This window comes from Mustela nivalis, assembly GCF_964662115.1.
Source record: "Mustela nivalis genome assembly, chromosome: 3".
Taxonomy (NCBI): Eukaryota; Metazoa; Chordata; class Mammalia; order Carnivora; family Mustelidae; genus Mustela; species Mustela nivalis.
In genome coordinates, this window is record NC_139022.1 from 105,623,737 (window position 1) to 105,645,094 (window position 21,358).

The window sequence follows — 21,358 nt, forward strand, 5'->3', positions numbered from 1 at the left end:
GGACTTCAAGAATGAAAAATGAAATCTCTTTGCCTTACAGAAAATAAACAGTATAAAAACCTAACAACAACAACAAAATGAACATAAGGGTTTGAAAAAAAACAAAGTCACTTTAGATGTTCAAACTTTACCCTTGCTCAAACAGTAGGTGAAATGAAACAGCCGCAGTTTTAAAGAAAGAGAAAAACTTCTAATACTGAGCCTCCTTTAAAACACATGCCAAAGCCCCACCCTCCTCAAAACCCTCTCCTTTGTTTGGGGGGCAGATGACAACTGCCCCTCTTTTTAGAGTGTACTTTCAACCCCTCAAAAGTTCCTGCTCCAGGTTATCAAGCCAATCCTGTCCTCCTGCACACTTCATTGGTATTCAACAATGAGTGCCACAAATTTGAAGCAGGAAACTGGGACGGAGGCTAAGCAACTTGACTCTTCTTACGCCTGGCAAGTCAGCACCACAACTGGTAGTAAAGAAAGGCTATGCCTCAGGGACAGAGGCTCCTGCCTGGATCTCTAAGCAACTACATTTCACCCACACAAACTGGAAGAATGCTAACATAGGAAGGGTGGAATAGCAATGTCTAAAGAGAATGAACCACACAGCTTCCCTTAACACACGAACAACCCAAACTGAAGCATTATGGAAAATACCAACTTCTAGAATAAAAGAGAAGCTCTGCTGTTAGGATAATTTTTAGAATGGAGAAATTGCTTAGGTCTTTAGAATCTGAATTCTGATGATGAAATCTCCATCTCTCTAGGGTATAAGATGTGAAAACTCCTAGAAAAAGATTCCCAGTCAAGTCTCTCAGTCTGCTTTCTCTCCCCTTCCTAAAGCCTACAAGCCAATCTAAAAGTTCCTGACTGGACCAACAAACATTTCTCAGGGAACTAGAATGTATAAATACTTGACTTCAACTTGTTGGAAGAGTGACCGTAGGGAAAAGGTAAGTAGCAGGGAAACAAAGACCAAATCAGACTGCCAGAAATAACCAAGGCCTAACACAAGTCTGGGCCCCAGGATATTACTGCCATGCCTTGAAGGGCCTAAGGATCAGATACCGCCCTCCAAGGGTGAAGGCCCAGACATGCACTAGAGGAGGGGGGCTGTTAGGTAGCCTTCTCCCTGCTTCCTCCTTGCCTTTTTTTGTGGAGAAGGGGAGAAGACACTGCAGTACACGAGATTGCTTGGGAAAATGAATTATTCTAATAAAACTTTATTTTTTCAAACACAGCCACAGAGGCAGGACCTCATGTTTAACACACACAGACTTAATGGATTTTTTTAATATAAAACAAAGTTTACGAAAAATTTTTTTCCACTTTTTGTATTTGTAATCCCATTAGCACAGGGACTTTGGCAGCAGGTGGGAGTGAAGGGCAGCTGGAGCTGCCACTGGGCAGTCACCGGGCACAGGAGGAGAGCACCAGCCTGGGAGTGGCTTCACTCACGCACGCAGGAATACTCACCTACCGGTCAGCCACACCACACACACAACACAGATGCAGATGTCTACCCAGCGTCAACCACAGCCCTGTAAAAGGTGTGCTCCACTCTGGGTAAGCCCAATATGTGAAAATTGAAGAGTCAAAACAGCTAAAGTAGAGGGAGGTTGCTTGCTTTACAAAAGAAGCAATCACACAGGCTGCTTTTAAATGGTCAGCAGTCCAAATGCATCGCAAAATAGCATCTGGCTTACACAGAACTGTTGGAACAGATCTACTGTGTAAAGCAAAATGAACCATTTCTTGAAAAGGCTTGTACCAGGGTCATGGGTGCTTAGACTGGGAAGCAAGATGACAGTTTCAACTAGTTTAACTTTCCAGATATTAAAGTAATAGAATTCAAATATGGTATCTGTAGACCCTCTCCTCTAAGGACTGCACCCCTAGGGCTTTGAGGAAGCCAGAATAGAGGCAGAAACTGCCCTCATTTCTTCAGCTTAGGGCTTGCAGAGACCCCACTGGCCTTGCCAGTGGCCTACTGGAAGCTAGCACAGCCAATATGCAGCAGAGAGCCCAGGGATAAGGATGCCCCAAAAGACAAAGAAGCTGGCCCCAGGAGAAAAAGAAGCTGGCACCAGGGAAATTATGGCCTAAAAAAGGAGAGGAGCCAAGGGAGGGATGAAACCAAGGATGGGCAACCCTGGGCTCCCAGTTTCCCTGGATTCTCCAGAGAGCCTCTTTCAGGCCCCCCACAGACCTGGTAGCTCACTGGTAATACCTGGTAACTAGCAGGAGAAGGGCCCTGGAAGGGTAGAACCTCTAGAGCCAGAGGCTCAAGAACAAATGGCCACCTCCTCAGGAACGGAGGTGAGGAAACTACAGCCTCAGTGACACTCCTATCCAATATGTGGGAAACCAAGAAAATGACAGGCTCAATTCCATGAGGAAGAAAACATATGGGCTTTGGTCTTCTTCCCTAACATGAGGAATTGGATCCTAAGACACCCTGGAAATTGAAGAGAATCCCCTTCCTCCAAAAAACCTGAAGGGCAGGTCCAATTCAGTTGTACAGGGTCAACCAGAGCTGGATAAAGCCTCACAAGTTATTTGGCAGCAGTTTCAGTATATACCTCCACTGGTGCCAGGCCTACGAAGAGTCCGGCAGCTATTACACCCATTACCGCAGCCACTGGGACCTGCTGTCCTGGCTCAAGTTATGGGTGAGAAACAAAAAAAAAAGCGGGGGGGGGGGGATTCAATCCAACAACAACAAACTCCCAGCTGCTTCTCATAGCCTTTGCTTTACACATCCTCAGCCAACCCCTCAGTGAGCCCCAATCTCCCTGAGGTCTCTCAGGTCCAATTAGAGGCAAATAAACATTTCCTGGCAGGAATGGAAGACAAGCAAACTGGTAAATGCTGACATCCCCTTCCGCTTTCTCAAGCAGGTCAGAAAAGAGGTTAGGCCTGGATCTTCTAACAAGTTTCTCTACAGTCTGCTTCCAAAGGGCAGTACTGGGATGGGGTTACCCATGGTTAGTGGGCACTGAATGCAACTTCTGCTGCAGATAGGCCCTTGGGCCTCAGATGATGGGGACCAATACAGAGCCTTCCCTCCATGTTCTCAACCCTCAAAGCTCAGAGAGTGAAGTGGGGGGGAGTCCCATCAGTAGACAGGGAAAGAAGAAGATGGACCCCCCCAACTCTGCCTCAGTTGCCCACATGCACTTACACCTACTTAGACACAAAGGCAGGTTGTATACAGCCTAGGCAATCTGATAAGAAAAAAAGGCCAGCTCAGAATCAATGTAAAGAGCCCTCTCCAGTCCTAATATTAGATCTACCTAGGGGAGGGAATGGGCCTAAGAAAAAGACCATTAGCTAGGGTCACAGCACTTAAAAGACCCTGCCATATCCCAAAGAGAATCCTCTGCAGAGCCAGTGGTGCTTATGGATTACAAGCCTGGTTCCAGAGCTACTCAGAAAAAAGAAAAACTTGGTGCCCTCCTCTTGACTCCTTGAATAAGCCTGCTATCCTGTGAAAATTCAAGATCCTGGGGGTATCATGACGCTCTGCCGTTAAGGAGCAACTGCCTTCCTTCCCTAAGGCTACACAAACACACCTTTCCCCAAGTACACTCCCACGCACACACACACTCTCACACATTTTCTCCAAGGAGGCTGAATGAACCCCCCACCCTGGCCAAATTCTAAGACACAAGTGCCCTTTTGAAGCAAAGGGGCTAGTGAAATTCCCCGAGCTGGGGTCAACAGACCCCTTCCTTCCCTGCCCATTGCTTTCTCAGTGGCAGGGATACTCACACTCAGGGCCGCCATGGGAAGGGTCTGCTCTGGGGCTGTCCCTCCCGCCACCAGCTCCGTTTATCTTGTCCCGGCCAGTCTCTTGGCATGGTCGAGCTTCCTGGAGCGAGAAGATTTCCGGCTGCCCTGAGTCGGAGCCCTCCACTCACCCCCATTCCCAGGCTGGGCCCCTGGCCTTGGGGCCTCGACACTTGTTAGTAGCCATAGAGAGTCAGTCTGTGTGGCCCCAGGAAGTAGCCTCTCAGTTTTAGTTCTCCTCAATTAGATTCAAGTCCAGGTCCCCAAAGTCCTGCTGGCACAGTGTCCGCTTGCTCAGTGCCTGCCGCCCCCACCGCACGGCCCCCTCCTCCTCCTCCTCTTCGCTTTCACTCAGCACCTGGGAGGAACCCCCAATGGGGCTGCAGGAAGCAGAGAGGGGTGGGGGGCTACAGGCCATGAACCACGGTGGAGAGATGCTGCTGCCTTCCCGGGCTGCTTCTTGGAGACAGAGACCTCCTGAGTATGGTTTCTGTCAAACAAACAACAAAGTTAAGATTGCAAAAAAAGATACCAACTTCCACAAAACCCTGGGTCCAATCTATTTCCAAGTGTCCCTCTTGGTTACTCTTGCAGGCAGTAGTCCTAAGCTTGGGGCACCTGGGTGGCTCAGTTGGTTAAGTGTCTGCCTCCGGCTCTGGTCATGATCCCAGATTCCTGGAATCAAGCCCCACACTGGGCTCCCTGCTCTGCAGGGAGCTTGCTTCTTCCTCTCCCTCTGCCTGCTTCTCCCCGTCCCTGTCTACTGCTCTCCCGTTTGTGCTCTGTCAAATAAATAAGATCTTTTAAGAGGGGAAAAAAAAAAAAAAAATTTTTTTAAAAAGGGCGCCTGGGCGGCTCAGTGGGTTAAGCCGCTGCCTCTGGCTCAGGTCATGATCTCAGGGTCCTGGGATCGAGTCCCTCCTCTCTCTCTCTCTCTGCCTGCCTCTCTGCCTACTTGTGATCTCTCTCTGTCAAATAAATAAATAAAATCTTAAAAAAAAAAAAAGAATTAAAAAAAAGGAGTTTTTGGCTTGAGGGTGAAATATGTGAACTATATATTATAATTTATAAATTTATTTTATAAATTATTTATAATTTTATAAAATTATATAAATTATAATTTATATATAAATTATATAATATTTTATATATAAAATATATAAATAAATTTTATGGATTTATTATTTATAATTTCTCCAAATTCTTTGAGAAATGAGCCCATAGTTTCTATCAGATTCAAGATTAGGGGCTCATTAATAAGCTTCCTGTGGGCAGGAATATTATCTGTATGTTTCATAATATTGTAAGTGCCTAGTCACAGCCTGGTACGTAACAGGTATTCAGTAACATCTGCTGACTCGCTGGAGGAATGACTCTATGAATAAGCATGAAGATTCTCAAAGAGGTTTGTGACGTGGTGGACTAAAAGGAAGGGTATGAAAAAAGTGGGCACATGCATACAACAGCTGTACCACACCAGTAAGTCAAAATACATCTGCTGAACGTGAATGATGGCAGCAACCCATTTTGCTTAGGCCGTCACAGACCCAAGGGAAGCAATGAAGGACAAGTGGCAAAATGAGCCCTGAGGTCAAGAAGGGGCAGGGCACTGCTGATGGGACTTTTATGGCTTATACATCCATAGAATGGAGGGGAAAATGCCTTTAACAGAACTGGGAATTCCTGTTAGAAGGTTTAACATGGGTCTCACCTCAGTTTTTCTCGAAATGGAGTGGCACATGACATGGACTTTGAGTGCTAAAATGGGTACAATACTGGGCAACCAGGATGGTAAATCACCCTAGCAAAAGCTCAAACAGAAAAGAACCTGCCAGGGGTGCCTGGGTGGCCCAGTCGGTTAAGTGTACGACTCTTGATCTCACCTCAGGTCTTGATCTCAGGATGCTGAGTTCAAGCCCCGTGTTGGGCTCTATGCTGGGTGTGGAGTCTACTTAAAAACTAAAGAAAAATTTTTTTAAAATAAAAAAGAAAGAAACCTTCCAGGAGTGCATAGAACTAGAGGATAGCTCTCAGGGAAAATGGAATAGTCTCCCTCCTCCCAACCAAGCTTCCCTAGTCCTACTGGTCCCACCTGATTCATCTTGTCAAAGTCCAAAGAAGGCCGCAGCCGCCGGGGGTCTTCCTCATGGCGCCGCTTGACTCCAGCTTTGCGGGCATCCAGATCACAGGGTTGTGAACGGCTTCGGGGAAGATTGCGGAGGCCTCGAGGTCGCCAGGGCAGCTCTGGGGAGGATGCAGGGGAGCTCCGGGCAGAGGGCAAGAAGCGGCTTGCCTGTGGGCCCAGGCTGGGTGACAAAGAGAAGCGGCGCTGGGGCGGGCAAGGTGACAGGGACTCAGCATCACTCTCCCAGGAGCCACTTTGCGGGGAGGTGGCACAGGGTCGAGAGGAATCTTGGGCCAGGGCCAGGCTGAAGAAAGGGGGACTGTAGGGTCTGTGGGCTGGGGCACATTGAGAAGAGGCACTGGGAGCTTGGAGGAACCTGAGGCTGGAGACCCGCTTTGGGGGGCTCTGGTGAGGCACCTGCGGCCCACCCCCTCCACCACTGCCCCGGTGCTTGATGGGAGTCCACAGCTTGGAGGGGGCAGGCCGCCACACCGGCTGCCAGCGAGACAGGTCCACGGGCACTGAGAGTGAGCGGCAGTGCCTCTTGGATGGAGGGGCAGGGGGCACAGGAAGCTTCTCTGGGTCTGGGGGCTCAGGGCTTAGGACTTGGGAGAGGGGCTGCTCCTGTGGGGAGCTTCCCGGGCTGGGTGGTCTGAGGTGCAGGCTCAAGCCTGAGGGGTGGTAGCTGAGGTTGAGGCTGTCCTGGAACTCGGCACAGGAACAGTGGGGCAGGCCCCTCCAGGAAGCACCTTCTGGAAAGCATTCACAATAAAAATAGTATTAAAGAAAGCTAACATATTTTTAAGGGCTATTTGCCACACCATGTAATGAGCACTTTATGGGAGGTTTCTCCAAAACCTAATGAGGTAGGTATTATTATCCCTATTTGATGACAGAAGTCCAATAACTTGTCCAAAGTCACGTAGGAATGAAATGACCAAAGGAGGATTCAAACCCAGGTCTGTCTGATGCTAAGGCTAGGTCTCTTAATTACTATACGATACTGCCTCCATTATGAGGAACCACCTGAAATTGACAAGTCTCATATACTGCCTGCCACTCTCTCTCAAAGGTAGACCAATTAAAGAGAAGCAAATGCATGTCTGCCCTGCTCATCCCTCACTCCACCTAACCCTACTCTGCTCCCCTACCCACCAGCCCCAAATTGTAAAAAGCAGGCCTATGGTCCTCTTCCTTAGTCTTTCCCTTTCCCATGTGTCACCAGCACCAAGACAGGAGTTAGGGCTGCCAAGGAGTAAGAGATAATCCAGCAGGTAAAAAATCATTTTAATTTCTAGAGAGGGCAAACAGTGTAGGAAAGGCCTTTGACGTGGAACCTGTGCTTGGCAAACCCTAAGACGATTCATGTTGCTTTGTGTCTGGCCACCCACAAAGAAACACTCAAATTAACATACTGATATGGAAAGATCTTCTGGCTATATTATAGTTAAGTTTACAAAAAAGTGCAAATAATAAATATAATATGCAACCTTTTGCAGGAATAAAAAAATACATTTATATTTGCTTCTATTTCTATAAACAAACTCTAGATGGATAGACAGTAATAACAAGAGCTGCTTTTAGGGAGATGGTGGGAGATGAATGGAGAAAGCAGACTTTTTCTCACTATAACTTAATAAACTTTTATTATTTAAAAATTTTTGAACTAAATGAACATATTACCTATTAAAAAAACAAAACAGACTGGGGGGGACAAAAAATAAACAAACAACCAAATAAATAAAACCAGATTATAAAAGTCCCATCAAGGCTCGATTAAGAGCCAACTAAACAAATAACTTCCATGCTGGCACAGTAGAATGGAAATGAGCATCAATCTCAGCAGGCAATCCTGGCCAGAAAGTTGTGGAGGTAGGCTAGCTAGCCGGGGTCACTGGAAACCAGTGCAAGAAAGGTGTGGATGGAAGCACGGGCATACACACAGACACACACACAATGCCTTACCAGACACAAGCTGGAAAGGGTTCCCACAGTTGGAGATGTCTGCATGATCAGGCAGAGGCTAAGAGAGAGAGAATATCCATCATGATTCAGGTTTAAGATACAGATTTCCAGGAAGGCCTCTTGAGCTCACCCCTGGAATTCATGGGCTATAGGGATGTGAGGGACTCCTAAATGTTCTCTTCTTGTCTTCCCAAAGTTAGTGAGTAAAATAATCTGTATCTTCCAATATCTCAAACCCTTCTCCACCCAAGTTTTGGTGTCCCTTCTCTATCCATGGAAGAATACCTGCCCCCTTCCTTTTGGGCTGGGTTTTGAAAGTCTTTAGTAGGCTTTTCCAGTATAAGTACCATGACTCACATGGCACAGGACATGGGTAAAGTAGTAGCAATAAACAGCCTCAGAAAAAAGGGGGAGGGGGTTGTAGAGAAGCAGGAAGACTGGTCTTTTACCAGACTGATGCTGAAGCGTGTGCATTTCAGCTCATCCAGAGTCTGCTTCTGTAGCTGCTCAGTGATCAGGGTTATCATGATTCTCCCCAGGATTTGACTTGCACACTTTGGAGCAAATGATGGATGTCTTCCCTGTCGTTCTTCCAGACCTCACTCGTGAGCCGTCTTCTGCCACTGCAGCACCATTCTAGCACCATTGGGACTTCCCTCTCCAGTCATGCCTGCTGAGTCTGCCAATTACAGAGGGACCAGCCCCAAGTGATATTAGAGATGTACCTGGCCCAAAGGTAGAAAATGCATGGCACACATAACACAGCATCCCTATGCCAGGCCTCTGGCAGACCTCATTAATTTGATCATAGCTCTTTCCTGCTAAGCCTCAATACAGCCTCAGAAACACCCTGAACCTGGCACTCCAGTTAACCAGTAAAATGAACTGGAGTTAGCAAGCAAGTTGAAACCTATTTGCCAATCTTAACCTGGTTCATGCTATGCTTTGTCTACCCAGTGTACCAGCACCACTTAAAAACAGCTCACGTGAAAAAGGGAAGCCCTAATGGTTACTTCCATCCTCATTACCCCAATATTTTATCTTCCAATCAGAAACAGAGAAGTACCCTTTTCCTAAACTACAGAAATAGTAACAGGGAACAGGGAGGGGCACTGGTTGTAGGAATGACTTTTTGATTCAGACCAAAGTGAAAAAGGTTTTATGTTCTCCCCTAGCTTGAATGTTTGATTTATTGTTGTTTTCCAACACATACTGTATGTATTCTCTTACAAAATGGTAAGAAGATAGAAATGGTACCAGGATTCTTCCAATTACATTACTCTATACATGTTAAAAATAACAACTGTATGACTTCATTCAAATAAGTTTTTAGCTTGATCTTACTCAAAGACCATGCATTCAATTAATCAAGACTCCTTCTCATGGTCAATTTCAGTATAAGCAAACTAATTCCATCAGAGAACAGGCTTCAAGCCCACACAATCGCCTGAGGGACCTTGCTCAATGGAGGAGGGGAGGATAACCTAGTGTTTCCATATGGTTCTGCCTATTCCCAGAAATGACCAGCAGGCAGACAGCTCATCAGAGAGTGTATGCAGCATTTTCTAGTAGAAACAACAAACATCAAGAAATCTAAGTCTTGCTCCAATTTGCTACAACAGTTCTGGGAGATAATTTTACTTTCCTTGGCCTTAGTTAACCTATGTGTAAAATGGGCAGAAAAAAAATAATCTGTCACAGGTACACTATAACACAAAATATCAAAATGCAAAAAGCATATCATCCAGCCTGTACAAATCAAGAGTCCACACAGACTGCTGTTTCTCAAACCCTCCTGTTTGTTGCTCTACACAGCTTAAGAATGCCACAAGTGATAGTATCATTAAGATGAAGGCGGCAATTGGGTTTATCTATTTGGCTGGATGCCAACCTCCCTTACCTGAACACCTAGGGAAGCCCAAAACAGCTCTCCTGTGACCTTGGAGGCAGATCACTTTCTACTTTGCAAAAAGAAGGAATCATCTCTACCACATTCCCACCTCAGAGAGAGGTAGGTAAGGAAGAGCAAAGAACTACATGTAGATGTATCTGTAGTTTTTTGGAAGCTGTGGGAGAAGTCAATCATCATTACAGTTAACTATCATTTTCATGCATAATTATTATTACCACCCTGAATGAAGTTCCAGCTTCCTGAGAGCTCCCTTCAGTGGCTTCCCCTATGTTCTTGTAGGAAAAGCTAAAGCTTATATCACTTCCCTCTTGGTTTCTTAACTCTGCCCCCAAAAGATCAACTAGACAGGGAGCCTAATTGCAAGCTTTTACCCCAGAGATCCCAGGCCTCAGGCTGACCAGTCATGAAGAGCAGGGAGTGAAGCAAACTCTTTCAAGCTTTTCATGAGGCATTTGGCCAAACAGCGAACTCCCAGCCCTCTCTGGGATCAAGTGAAGAGAGTGATTTTGTGTTTTTCTGCATTTTAATTGTTGGGATGTGGCCACACACGGCGGTAATCGGAACAATGCAACTACCATCACGCAACTGATACTCTCAGCCTGAGTTTCCTAAAACAGGCCAGGCTGAGAGGGGGAACAGAACGGAAGCCATAAGGAATCAAACCAGGACACAAAAGAAGGCAAACCAGCTCCGCGAGGGGCCTCCTCTTTCTCAGGCAGGCATAGAAAAAAGTGTAAGAAACCCTCTCTTGCCGCCTTCCTTCCCTTCCATTTTGTATATCTGAGGAGCAGAGGCAGCCCTGAACGTTCACTAAACAAGTTAAAACTTCTCAGCTTAACAACTGGCACAGGGCTCAGCCCTTCACAGAGTAGCAGGCCGCTAGGCCCTCCCCACCACCCCACCAGGCCCAACTCTCAATCCAGGTTTTCCCTTCACCATCAGCCCCCTAAAATAAAGACTGGACCCCCACCCCATCTCCTATTGGATGGTAGGAGCCCCTGACATTCGGGTTTTAGGGATGCTGAGGCTGTGCTGAAACCTGGAGAACCTAGGATCAAGTCAGATCAAGGGGGAGGAGAGTCACAAATCCCCTGGGGACCTTCCCCCCAGGTCCCAGACCCACACCTCTGGGGGACACTAAAGGAAAACATGAGGGAGGCAGGGAGGTGCATGAACAGGTAAGTGGAACTGACTGCTCTTCCTCCATATGGCTCTGGCGGGGATAGGGGTGACAAGTGGGGAGCACCCCTCCCCCCACCCGGATGAAGAAGCAAAAGGGGTAGGCCCCCCCTCCAGTCTTCAACCTCTCCCTCGGTTGCCCTGCCTGTCCCTGCGGGGTGGGGCATGGGGCGTCCGCTAGCCCCTAGGGGGGGCACCAGGGCTCGCTCAGGGGGGCTGTCTTTCGCCTCTTCCCAATCAGCTTCCATCTTCTGGCCGCGGGAAGCGAACTCAGGACGCAGGGGATGTAGAGGGTCTGGGACTTAGCACTCCGCCAACCCCTCCCCCACCAGGTCCCGTGCTCTCCCCGCGGAGGCGTCCAGAGAGGCCATGCAGCGCGCGCGACCGGGCTGGGGGAAGGGAAAGAGGGAAGGAGGGAGGGACGGTCGAGGTGCCCGCCCCGAGGCCCCAGCGCCACCTGCCCTCGCCACCTACCGCGGCTCCTCCAGCTCCCAGGGCCGCGGCCAGAGCAGCTCTGAGCGCTCCGTTCGCCCCACGGTGCCCTTAAAAGGCGCCGGCACGAACCAACGGGCCCCTAAGGAGAGTAGGGGATCGCTCTGGATCGCAGAATCGCCCTGAACCGTCCGCGGCGGCTCGAACCCGCGTCATTTCTCTCTCAAAGTCTTTTTTAGAAAGTGATGCCGGGAATGAGCCAAGATCTTTGAGTTAGGGATGAACGTGGTTTCCTCACTATCGAGTCACCCCCTCCAAAATATTGCAGAAGGTGGACGGGCCCAGTTGGCGGCACATCTCCAAACCCGCGGGGGAGACCGTGTCGGTCGAAGGTAAACAAAGCCATTTCCCTCGCCCTCGGTTCCGACATTGGCCCAAGTACGGCTCCCTACTCGATTCGGGCCGCGTAACAGAAATAGCCAAAGTTCCTCTTACCTGCTCTCCTGTCCCGCCCTCTACGGCAGCCTCTCAGAAGGAATCCCCCTTCCGCCAACAGAGGACCCGTCCGCGGCGTGAAGGCTTCTGGGAAATGTAGTCCAAGAGCCGATTACGGCCTGCTCTGAGTCCCAGGAGCCCCTCTTCCAGCTGCCGGATCGCCTAGAGCCTTATAAACCTCAGACTTGTAACGGTTGCGGGGCCGTTCCCAATTGGTTCAGTAATTAACCCTCACCCAAAACACTTTGTAAAGCCGAGGTGGGCCCAGTGCTGTTCACTCCTCCTCCTTCTTCTACGCACCCCCACCCCCCAGCAGGATGAGGTAATGGGGTTGTGATTATGACATCATAGGCGGTTCAGTTGCTTGCGGGGGTGGGGGGGGCGGAGGGAGTATGGTGGTTACAGCTGGACCACTTTCCTTAAGACAGAACGGGAGGGAGGAAGGAAAGAGGCAGCTTGTGTAAAAGATGTTGATAGCTTTGTATTTCCTCTTCAGGAAGAGGATGCCGCCCGTTATTAAATTTCCACCACTACCACCACCTCCCACCTCAGCCAAAGTTTAAGTCTTTTTTGAAAAGACTGAACATAGACGTTAGTAGGGAATAGGTTGGGGAACAGCTAAATGGTTACTGGCTCTTATGTAAATTTGAGTCTCAGCTATCAAAGAAGGTTTAGAAAAGCAGGCAAAAATGGGAAAAGAAGTTTTAAACAATGCCTTCGTGTTGTGATTTCTTTGTAGGGCAGTTTAAGATTATTTTTTAATTGGGAAGTAGCAGTAATGCAAGTAATCTTCACTATTACACTTAGCAACATGTCCCTTGAAAGACATCTGTTTTCTCTAAATATTTTGTGTCCCACTCAAATCTGGGACAGATATATAACTGTGATGAGCTAGAAAGTAGAACCAGTGGTGGGGCTCTTCCTCACAGAGCCAGGGAAGAGAGTAGGCAGGAGCCACCGAATCCGCAAACTGAAAAAGAAGAGTAGAGGGAAAGTGAGCTATTTATCAAGAAAATGGGGGTGGGGGTGCCTGGGTAGCTCAGTGGGTTAAAGCCTCTGCCTTCGGCTCGGGTTGTGATCTCCGGGTCCTGGGATCGAGCCTCCAGTAGGGCTCTCTGCTCAGCGGGGAGCCTGCTTCCACCTCTCTCTCTCTCTGCCTCTCTGCTACCTGTGATTTCTGTCTGTCAAATAAATAAATAAAATCTTAAAAAAAAAAAAAAGAAAATGGGAGTGGAGAGAAGATGCACTGCACATTTCCTTTACCTGCACATTTCAAATCCCTTGGCAAAAGAGGCCATGAAGTATAGGAGACATGGTTTCCAATAATTGCTGTTGTGGAGCACTGTGTGCCAGGCACTATACTACTTACTTTAAATATGTATTCTCATTTTTTGCTTAGAATTATCAAATGAGACAAATCTCCCTATTTGACAGATGAAATGGTCAGAGAGATTAAGTGATTGCCCATATGGTGGGCCAAGATAATGTAACAATACACTCCTTGAGGCTCTAAAGCCCTTGATTTTCACCACTTGGTGATACTCATTTTTATTATTAACCATACTTAATAAAGTTCAGTGATTGGGATGCCTGGATGGCTCAGTCAGTTGGCAGCTGCCTTCAAGCTCAGGTCATCATGATGCCAGGGTCCCCGGATTGAGCCCTGCATTGGACTCCCTGCTCTGTGGAGAGCCTGCTTCTCCCTCTCCCTCCGCCTGCCACTCTGCCTACTTGTGCTCTCTACCTCTCTGTCAAATAAATTTTTTTAAATTATTTATTTATTTATTTGCCAGAGAGAAATTACAAGTACACTGAGAGGCAGGCAGAGAGAGAGAGAGAGAAGGAAGCAGGCTCCCTGCTGAGCAGAGAGCCCGATGCGGGACTCGATCCCAGGACCCTGAGATCATGACCTGAGCCGAAGGCAGCGGCTTAACCCACTGAGCCACCCAGGCGCCCCTCTGTCAAATAAATTTAAAAAATCTTTTTTTTTAAAGTTCAATAAAAAAATAAAATCTTTTTAAAAACAGTTCAATAATTTTTTTTAAAGATTTTATTTATTTGTCAGAGAGAGAGGGAGAGAGCGCGAGCACAAGCAGACAGAATGGCAGACAGAGGCAGAGGGAGAAGCAGGCTTCTCGCTGAGCAAGGAGCCCGATGTGGGACTCGATCCCAGGATGCCGGGATCATGACCTGAGCCGAAGGCAGCCGCTCAACCAACTGAGCCACCAGGCGTCCCAAAAAGTTCAATAATTGAGAATAAGAAGTAAAGTTAGGGGGCGCCTGGGTGGCTCAGTGGATTAAAGCCTCTGCCTTCGGCTCAGGTCATGGTCCCAGGGTCCTGGGATTGAGTCCCGCATCGGGCTCTCTGCTTGGCAGGGAGCCTGCTTCCTTCCTCTCTCTCTGCCTGCCTCTCTGCCTACTTGTGATCTCTGTCTGTCAAATAAATAAATAAAATCTTAAAAAAGAAGAAGAAGAAGAAGTAAGGTTAGTACTGGCTTATTCCGAAACATGGAAATAAATTGAGACACTTAAAAGAAAAATAAACACCCCAAGCCCTTCATGTCACCTTTCAAGTTCTCATTTCCAAGGAAGATACACCTTTCATCAAGTATAAAATAACCTTCAGGGGCACATGGGTGGCTCAGTGGGTTAAAGCCTCTGCCTTCGGCTCAGATCATGATCCCAGGGTCCTGGGATCGGGCCCCGCATTGGGCTCTCTGCTCAGCGGGGAGCTTGCTTCCCTTCCTCTCTCTCTGCCTGTCTCTCTGCCTGCTTGTGATCTCTGTCTGTCAAATGAATAAATAAAATCTTAAATAAATAAATAAAATAAAATAAAATAACCTTCAATGCAACCCAACTTTCCCACCATTACCAACTACAGTTAAATCTCCTTATGTCACCTTTAGTTCTCAAATTTTTTATTTCTGTCCTATTGTTTCCTGCTGCCCCATTTTTCTTCGAATACTACCATGAACTCCAACTAATGGTTACCTCATGGGCTAGACCCTATTTCTAAACCTGCTCCAATGGGTTTTAGAAGAGGATACTACCTGGGCTGTATCTGTACCCTTCTGGCCTCCATCTGGATTTGGTGAGGGTTCCAGGGCCTGGAACCAGTTATTCAGGAGGTCATCCAAAGGGGTGGAACCCATTGGCTCTAAGAGTTCCTCCATTCCCTGCCTAGGAAGGCAGTTGAGTCAGAGGAACACACACCTCATTCAGACTCTCCCTTTTCAGCCTGTAAAAGCTAAACCTCTGCAAATTGAGGAGAGGTTGGGCTCAGTCCACCACTTAAACAACAAACCAAGAATCATGCACACACCCCTCAGACACTCTGCCCTGCAGAGGCTGGTTGGGGGGGGCGGGGGTCCCAGGAATGTAGGGCTCTTCTCCATTGCCTGATCTGGGCATCCCAGGAGCGACGGCTGTATCTCCTCTTCTTGTTTGGTGTTTGAGGGTGAAGTCCTGGCTGTCGCTTGGCCCTGGCAATGAAAAATATGTCAGACTCAGGTCAAGATAAAGGGGCACAGCTCATTGTTTATCCAGTGAATTTGGAGACTCAGGGACTTCCTGAGAGGGAAGTAGGGCCAATGTTCTCAATTCAGTCAGAAAAAATAAATCTTCAGATGGGATTAAGTACCTAACTTCCTAAATTCCTAATATTCTTCTAGGAAAGATAATTTAGATATTTCAACTCTCTCAGAAGTCAAAGTAGATATAAAGACAATATCTGAGGGCGCCTGGGTGGCTCAGTGGGTTAAGCCATTGCCTTCGGCTCGGGTCATGATCTCAGGGTCCTGGGATCAAGTCCCGCATTGGGCTCTCTGCTCAGCAGGGAGCCTGCTTCCCTCTCTCTCTCTCTGCTTGCCTCTCCATCTACTTGTGATTTCTCTCTATCAAATAAATAAATAAAATCTTAAAAAAAAAGACAATATCTGACATCTCTTTAAAATACATGCTTCCTTTTTATACACTTAGTATGCATGTATGCATGGAAACTTACATGTAATTAGGCAAGTATGTTGTAATTAGTGAAGTCAGCTGGAGGTATGAGGTAAAAATGGTTAGAAAGAAAAAACTTCATAGCAAACTAAATAGAACTCTAAAAATTCTCATTGGCCAAGTATGATTTGTTCTATTTGAAAAAAAATCTTGAAAACTTATTTTTGGGGCTACAGTGCAAGAGAATTAGTTGTAGTAATGATGTAACTTTGTGAGAACACTCAGATTCTAGTATCTTTCCATCACCCTACATTGAACCAAAGCCACTTGGATGACTCTGTTGTTGTGACCACCCACAACTGCACTCACTTGGGGACCTGCTGCAGGAAACACTGGTAACCAGGTGTGCACTTGCCATAATCTATCTGTTTCTGCCGCCGCTGTAGAACAGTTTCATCTGTCTCTACCTCCCACCTGTGGGGGAAGTATACAGTGGCACCATGAATTGTGATTATGGTTATCAAAGCAGAAAGCAACTCATCCTCCACATACTCCTTTAACCCCCAGTCTGATTTCCAAACTCACCTGGTATGACAGGGCTCTGTGCTGACTCCCACACTCACCATCTCAATCCCAGAGAACAAAGACTCTTCACACACTTCGTTTCTGGGGAAGCAGATTCTGCAGATGAAAGAGTATTAGGATAAAACCTGGCTGACTACACTGTACCACCACCAAGATGCGGACACTAGATAAAGGTTGTATATCTGACTTAACTGTTCCTCAAAGATAAAGGTTGTATTTTTTATTTGTTTTTTAGACTGGTCTGCAAACCAACAGCACTAGTAGCCCCTGGGATCTTAGATAATTCCTAGATCCCACACTCAACTTATTGAAGCCTTTTAAAGAGCTTCCAGGTTATTTTGAACTTTTTTTGTTATGGAAAATTTCAAAAATAGAAGAGCACAGTATAATGTTTTGCTACTCAAAATAGGGTCACAGGACCACCGCATCAGCATCAGCTGCAAGATTGTTACAAGTGCAGAATCTTGGGCCCAACTCAGACCTACTGAATCAGAACCTGCATTTTAAAATCCCCAGATGATTAGTATGTAAGTTTAACGTTGAGAGTAGTGATCCCTAGTTACCCATCACCTAATAATCATGGCAAATCTTGTTTTATCTATGCACACCAGTACTCCCACAGCATTATTCAAATCTTCAACTTTAAGAATTAATTCTTGGGGCACCTGGGTGGCTGAGTGGGTTAAAGCCTCTGCCTTCCGCTCAGGTCATGATCTCAGGGTCCTGGGATAGAGCCCGCATGGGGATCTCTGCTCGCTGGGGAGCCTGCTTCCCTTCCTCTCTCTCTGCTTCTCTACCTACTTGTGATCTCTGTCTGTCAAATAAATAAATAAAATATTTTTTTAAAAAAAGAATTAATTCTTGAAAAAATACAAGAATAAATTCTTGGGGCGCCTGGCTGGCCGAGTCAGAAGACCATGGGGCTCTTGATCTTGGGATCCTTAGTTTGAGCCCCACATTGGGTGTAGAGAATACAAAGACAAATAAACTTTGGGGGGGGGGGAGAATTTTTTTAACACCACCTCATCAGTGTCCACATTTCCATAAACGACTCTCAAAAGAAATTTCCTTTATCCTACACAACGTAGCATCTAGAAGACGCCGCGCTATAAAAGGAACACGGAACAAGAAACGCTGTCGGAAGCGGCCAGGGCTGCTCAGCTTGAGCACACACACCTGTCTCGTCTCAACATCTGCCATCCCAGTGGAAAAGGCTCCATATCTCCAAGGGAAGTCAAGCAAAACGAAGAGGAAAAGACCCACGTAACCACACAAGAAAGAAGTAAGGAAAGAGAAACGTTTAAAACACCCTGCACCCAAACAAATCTCCCCAGATATTATCCTACAGAGTGATAATTGCTCACGAAGTGCAGTTTAAATCTCCCGGGGTTGGAGGGACTTAGGGAATGGAGAGCTCGGAAAGGCTGTGGCGATTGGCCAGAGAGAGAGCCAATGGTGTGTCAGGTACTCCCCGCGGCAGGGCTTACCTCGGGACAAGCCGTACGCTGATGGGCCAATGGGCATCTTTCTCTGACGACGGGGAGGGGCATATTGTCTTCCTTCCAAAGCAAGCTCACGCCTGGTGATGTAGAGCCAAACGATTGGCCGTGACGGGGTGGGGGGGTGGGGGGCTCTGGCGGACGCGCGCAGATTGGCTGGCGTAGTTTTGAGGTGAATGGGATAGGTTTATTGGGAAGGCGGAAGGTTTGAACAGCCGGGACTTGTGACTGTTGATATTCTTGCACCGAGGCTGTAAGTTTGACCCTCTCCTGAGAGAAACGCAAACCTGGACTCGAGCCTATCCTGTCTTGAAGCAGAATTGTAATCTGGTTAATTGACTCCTTCCTTCAGATTTCTTTTCATTCTACTCAAGGCTTTGCTTGTGAGTGACTTCCCCCTTCCGTTTCTTCTGAGGTAAGCGCGGAGACTTCTCCACCGGAATCAGAGACCCTAGAGTCCCCTCAGGTCCGGTCGGGGTCTCACAAACAGAACTTCAGGGGACCTAATAGTCATTGTCGTGAATTAAGAGACCTGAATTCCTTCCTTGCCATGAGCCATGAACTGTGTAGCCCCCGAACAAATAAAAGCCATCTTTTCATTCCTTTTTTAAAGTCTTGGGTTTGGAGGGCCCGGCTGGCTCAGTCGATGGAACATGGGGCTGTTGATTTTGGGGTGATGAGTTCGAGTCCCACGTTAGGTTGCCGACCTGACTTGAAGGGAAAAAAAAAAAAAATCCTACGTTTGCCTCTAGTTAAGTCCAGGCTCGGAGGAAAAGGTCAAGCCGCTTGGAGCACGTGTGATTTCACCTTCAGGCGGATCTGTGTGTGATTCATCGGTTGGAACTGGGATCCAGTAAGAGCCGCCGGGCCGCTGCTGGTAAGATTGGCGAAGGATGTGAACACTGGACAGTCTGTGGGGTACCTATAGATGATGTTCGCCCCTTAGCTAGGCTTTACTTATTTTTTTCCTTAGGTTTCAGAGGCCATGTCTGCAGAATTCATTTCATCAGCAGGAGAGGAGGAATGCCCCAGCTCCGGACCCAGTTTTAGATCCAGTCGGAGGAAGATATTAAACCTGCTCCTGGAGAGAGACACTTCCTTTACCACCTGTCCAGATCTCCCTAGAACTCCGGTGAACAAACTCTGTAGTGATTCTGCAAACCTAAGCGTTTTGTCTGGGTAAATTCACTTTTCACACTTTATCTCCTTTGCTTTCCTGAATGGCCTTTGAATGTTTAAAAAATTATCCTGACTCAAAAATCAGAGATGAAGTTTTAAACCCTGCCCTTCATTAACCGTGTTACCCTTGAGTCTCAGGTTTCTTTTTTATGACATAGAAATAATCTCTTCCTATCTTACCACGATCTTGTGAGAATCAAATGATGTGATGTCTGGCACAAGTCTTTGAAAACTCTATTGCATTAAATGAGTTGGTTGTTTTATTAGTATTAATATTAGTGTTATTCTTTAAATTCTGGTCATGCCATGCTCTGATGCCTCAGCTGGCAAACAAAGTTGGAGTTATAGACCTGAGAAATACTAGAGACTCCAAGGAGAAATCAAATGTGTTTGTTCACAGTGCTTAGGGGAGAAGTTGTGGGGTCAAGATTGACTTCAGCCAACAATCTTTGGTTCTCGAATTTAAAAAAATTGCTTGTCTCACTCTGTTGGTGAGGTGGAAATGACATGCAAATTATTAGGGTAGAGAAAAGTGGGAGATTTTTCTCAGCCTACTCTGAAGTATTGCCAAAAAGCAGCTAAATTTATTTGGACACTGTTCAGATGGTGTGAATGACTATTGAGGGGTGTTTCAGATGAAGAGGATAATGTGACCTTTGCCTTTTAAGGATACGACAGCCAAATAGGAATCTTGATGTACTATTGTGTCTCAATAGAGGTACCCCGAAATGTTGCCTTGATCTTTCGAATCTTAGCGGTGGTGGAGAGATGTCTGCCAGTCAGCTTACCACTTCTGCAGACCTTGATGAAACTGGTAAGGAGAAAGGAGGTAAAGACCTCAAGGGAAAGAACAGCTTTTAATGGAGAGGACAGTGTAGTTGAATAGAGATAGAAGGTGGTAAAAGTAGGTAGAGATCCTTGAAGTTAGAATTCTGTGAGTACTTAGTGGATTTTTGAGAATAAGCCAAGAAGAGAAATGTAATATCATTAATAAGAGTCACTTCGCATTTGAAAAATTTAGAAAGGAATTTTTTTTTAAATTTTATTTATTTATTTAACAGAGAGAGAGACCACAAGTAGGCAGAGAGGCAGGCAGAGAGGGAGAGGAGGAAGCAGGCTCCCTGCTGAGCAGAGAGCCCGATGCGGGGCTTGATCCCAGGACCCCGAGACCATGACCCGAGCCGAAAGCAGAGGCTTTAACGCACTGAGCCACCCAGGCGCCCCGGAATTTTTTTTTTTAAGATTTTATTTATTTATTTGAGGGAGAATGAGTGAGAGAGAACATGTGAGAGGAGAAGGTCAGAAGGAGAAGCAGACTCCCCAAGGAGCTGGGAGCCCGATGTGGGACTCTATCCTGGAAGTCCAGGATCATGACCTGAGCTGAAGGCAGCTGCTCAACTGAGCCACCCAGGCATCCCAGAAAGGAATATTTTATTGACTAACTGATGGTAGGAATGAAAGTAGTAATTAAAATGAGACATCTTATGCTCTAGTCTAATCTCAGGAAAGGCAAAGAAACAAACATAAATATTTGTTAACTAATTCTTTTGTTTTTGTAGAGTCTGAGTCCAAAAGGAGTAACTTGTCAGCCATTTTAGTATTTGTTCTACTTTCAGATTTCCTGAGTGATAAGCATCATTTTCTACTCACGAGAAAAAAAATCTCTGTTGTTTAGGGTAGGGCCCTGTTTTCGCAGCGTTTTTTCTTTGCGACACACATAAATTCTTAAGTTTTCATGAAGTTGTACCTTGTACCGTATACTTAGTACTTATCAAGAGCCTTTGTTTTCAAAACATCAGCTTTTGAAATTAAGAAATGAAGAAAACCAGAAGGAAAGACAGAATGCATGGACAAGGGGCGCCTGGGTGGCTCAGTGGGTTGAGCGGCTGCCTTCGGCTCAGGTCATGATCCCAGGGTCCTGGGATCGAGCCCCACATCGGGCTCTCTGCTCGGCCAGGAGCCTGCTTCCTTCTCTCTCTCTCTGCCTGCTTGTGATCTCTCTCTGTCAGACAAATAAATAAAATCTTTAAAAAAAAAAAAAAAAAAAAAAAGAATGCATGGACAAGAATAACTCTTCCCATCTGATTACAGGTCACTTGGATTCTAAAGGATCTCGGGAAATACATTTAACTGAGATGTAAGTTCTTTTGCTAAATGAACCCCATGCTAAAACCTTTTTAGCAGTGGCACAGAGATTTTATCCTACACAGACTCTATAGAATATAGAACCTTTTGCTTTGGGTGTAAGTGGGCTTGAAAGCC

At 46.6% G+C, this 21,358-nt stretch overlaps 3 protein-coding genes across 9 annotated transcripts in view; 1 reads left to right on the top strand and 2 right to left on the bottom strand.

Moving 5' to 3' along the window:
• Window positions 1–1,185: 1,185 nt before the first annotated feature.
• Window positions 1,186–11,981, bottom strand: FAM53C (family with sequence similarity 53 member C). 2 transcript variants are annotated; one of them, XM_082725583.1, is made up of 5 exons: window positions 11,892–11,981; window positions 8,323–8,552; window positions 7,874–7,931; window positions 5,876–6,660; window positions 1,186–4,273 (listed from the first exon to the last, which is right to left on the bottom strand). In XM_082725583.1, exons 2-5 carry the CDS (start codon window positions 8,398–8,400, stop codon window positions 4,013–4,015), a joined length of 1,182 nt encoding a protein of 393 aa, XP_082581709.1. In that variant the 5' UTR covers window positions 8,401–8,552; window positions 11,892–11,981; the 3' UTR covers window positions 1,186–4,012. The 2 variants fall into 2 exon arrangements, with proteins under 2 accessions (XP_082581709.1, XP_082581708.1); XM_082725582.1 differs by having other exon boundaries at window positions 11,439–11,901.
• A 659-nt stretch (window positions 11,982–12,640) lies between these two features.
• Window positions 12,641–17,667, bottom strand: LOC309862111 (oocyte-specific histone RNA stem-loop-binding protein 2-like). The gene is given in 7 exon segments (XM_082725607.1): window positions 12,641–12,861; window positions 14,939–15,071; window positions 15,214–15,251; window positions 15,253–15,373; window positions 16,203–16,307; window positions 16,419–16,514; window positions 17,595–17,667. Coding segments are annotated over 7 exon segments (669 nt in total). The 5' UTR covers window positions 17,639–17,667; the 3' UTR covers window positions 12,641–12,729.
• Window positions 17,668–18,100: 433 nt separating this feature from the next.
• The window catches only part of CDC25C (cell division cycle 25C), a 31,569-nt gene continuing 28,311 nt past the window's right edge, over window positions 18,101–21,358 (top strand). For 2 of the 6 annotated variants that reach the window (XM_082725555.1, XM_082725559.1), the window contains exons 1-5: window positions 18,109–18,332; window positions 18,670–18,770; window positions 18,891–19,096; window positions 19,813–19,910; window positions 21,188–21,233. In XM_082725555.1, coding sequence (XP_082581681.1) covers window positions 18,903–19,096; window positions 19,813–19,910; window positions 21,188–21,233 — 338 coding nt within the window. In that variant the 5' untranslated portion in view covers window positions 18,109–18,332; window positions 18,670–18,770; window positions 18,891–18,902. Of the gene's footprint in view, window positions 18,333–18,669; window positions 18,771–18,890; window positions 19,097–19,812; window positions 19,911–21,187; window positions 21,234–21,358 lie in introns of all 6 variants that reach the window. The other 4 variants (XM_082725556.1, XM_082725560.1, XM_082725557.1 and 1 more) reach the window with 3 other exon arrangements.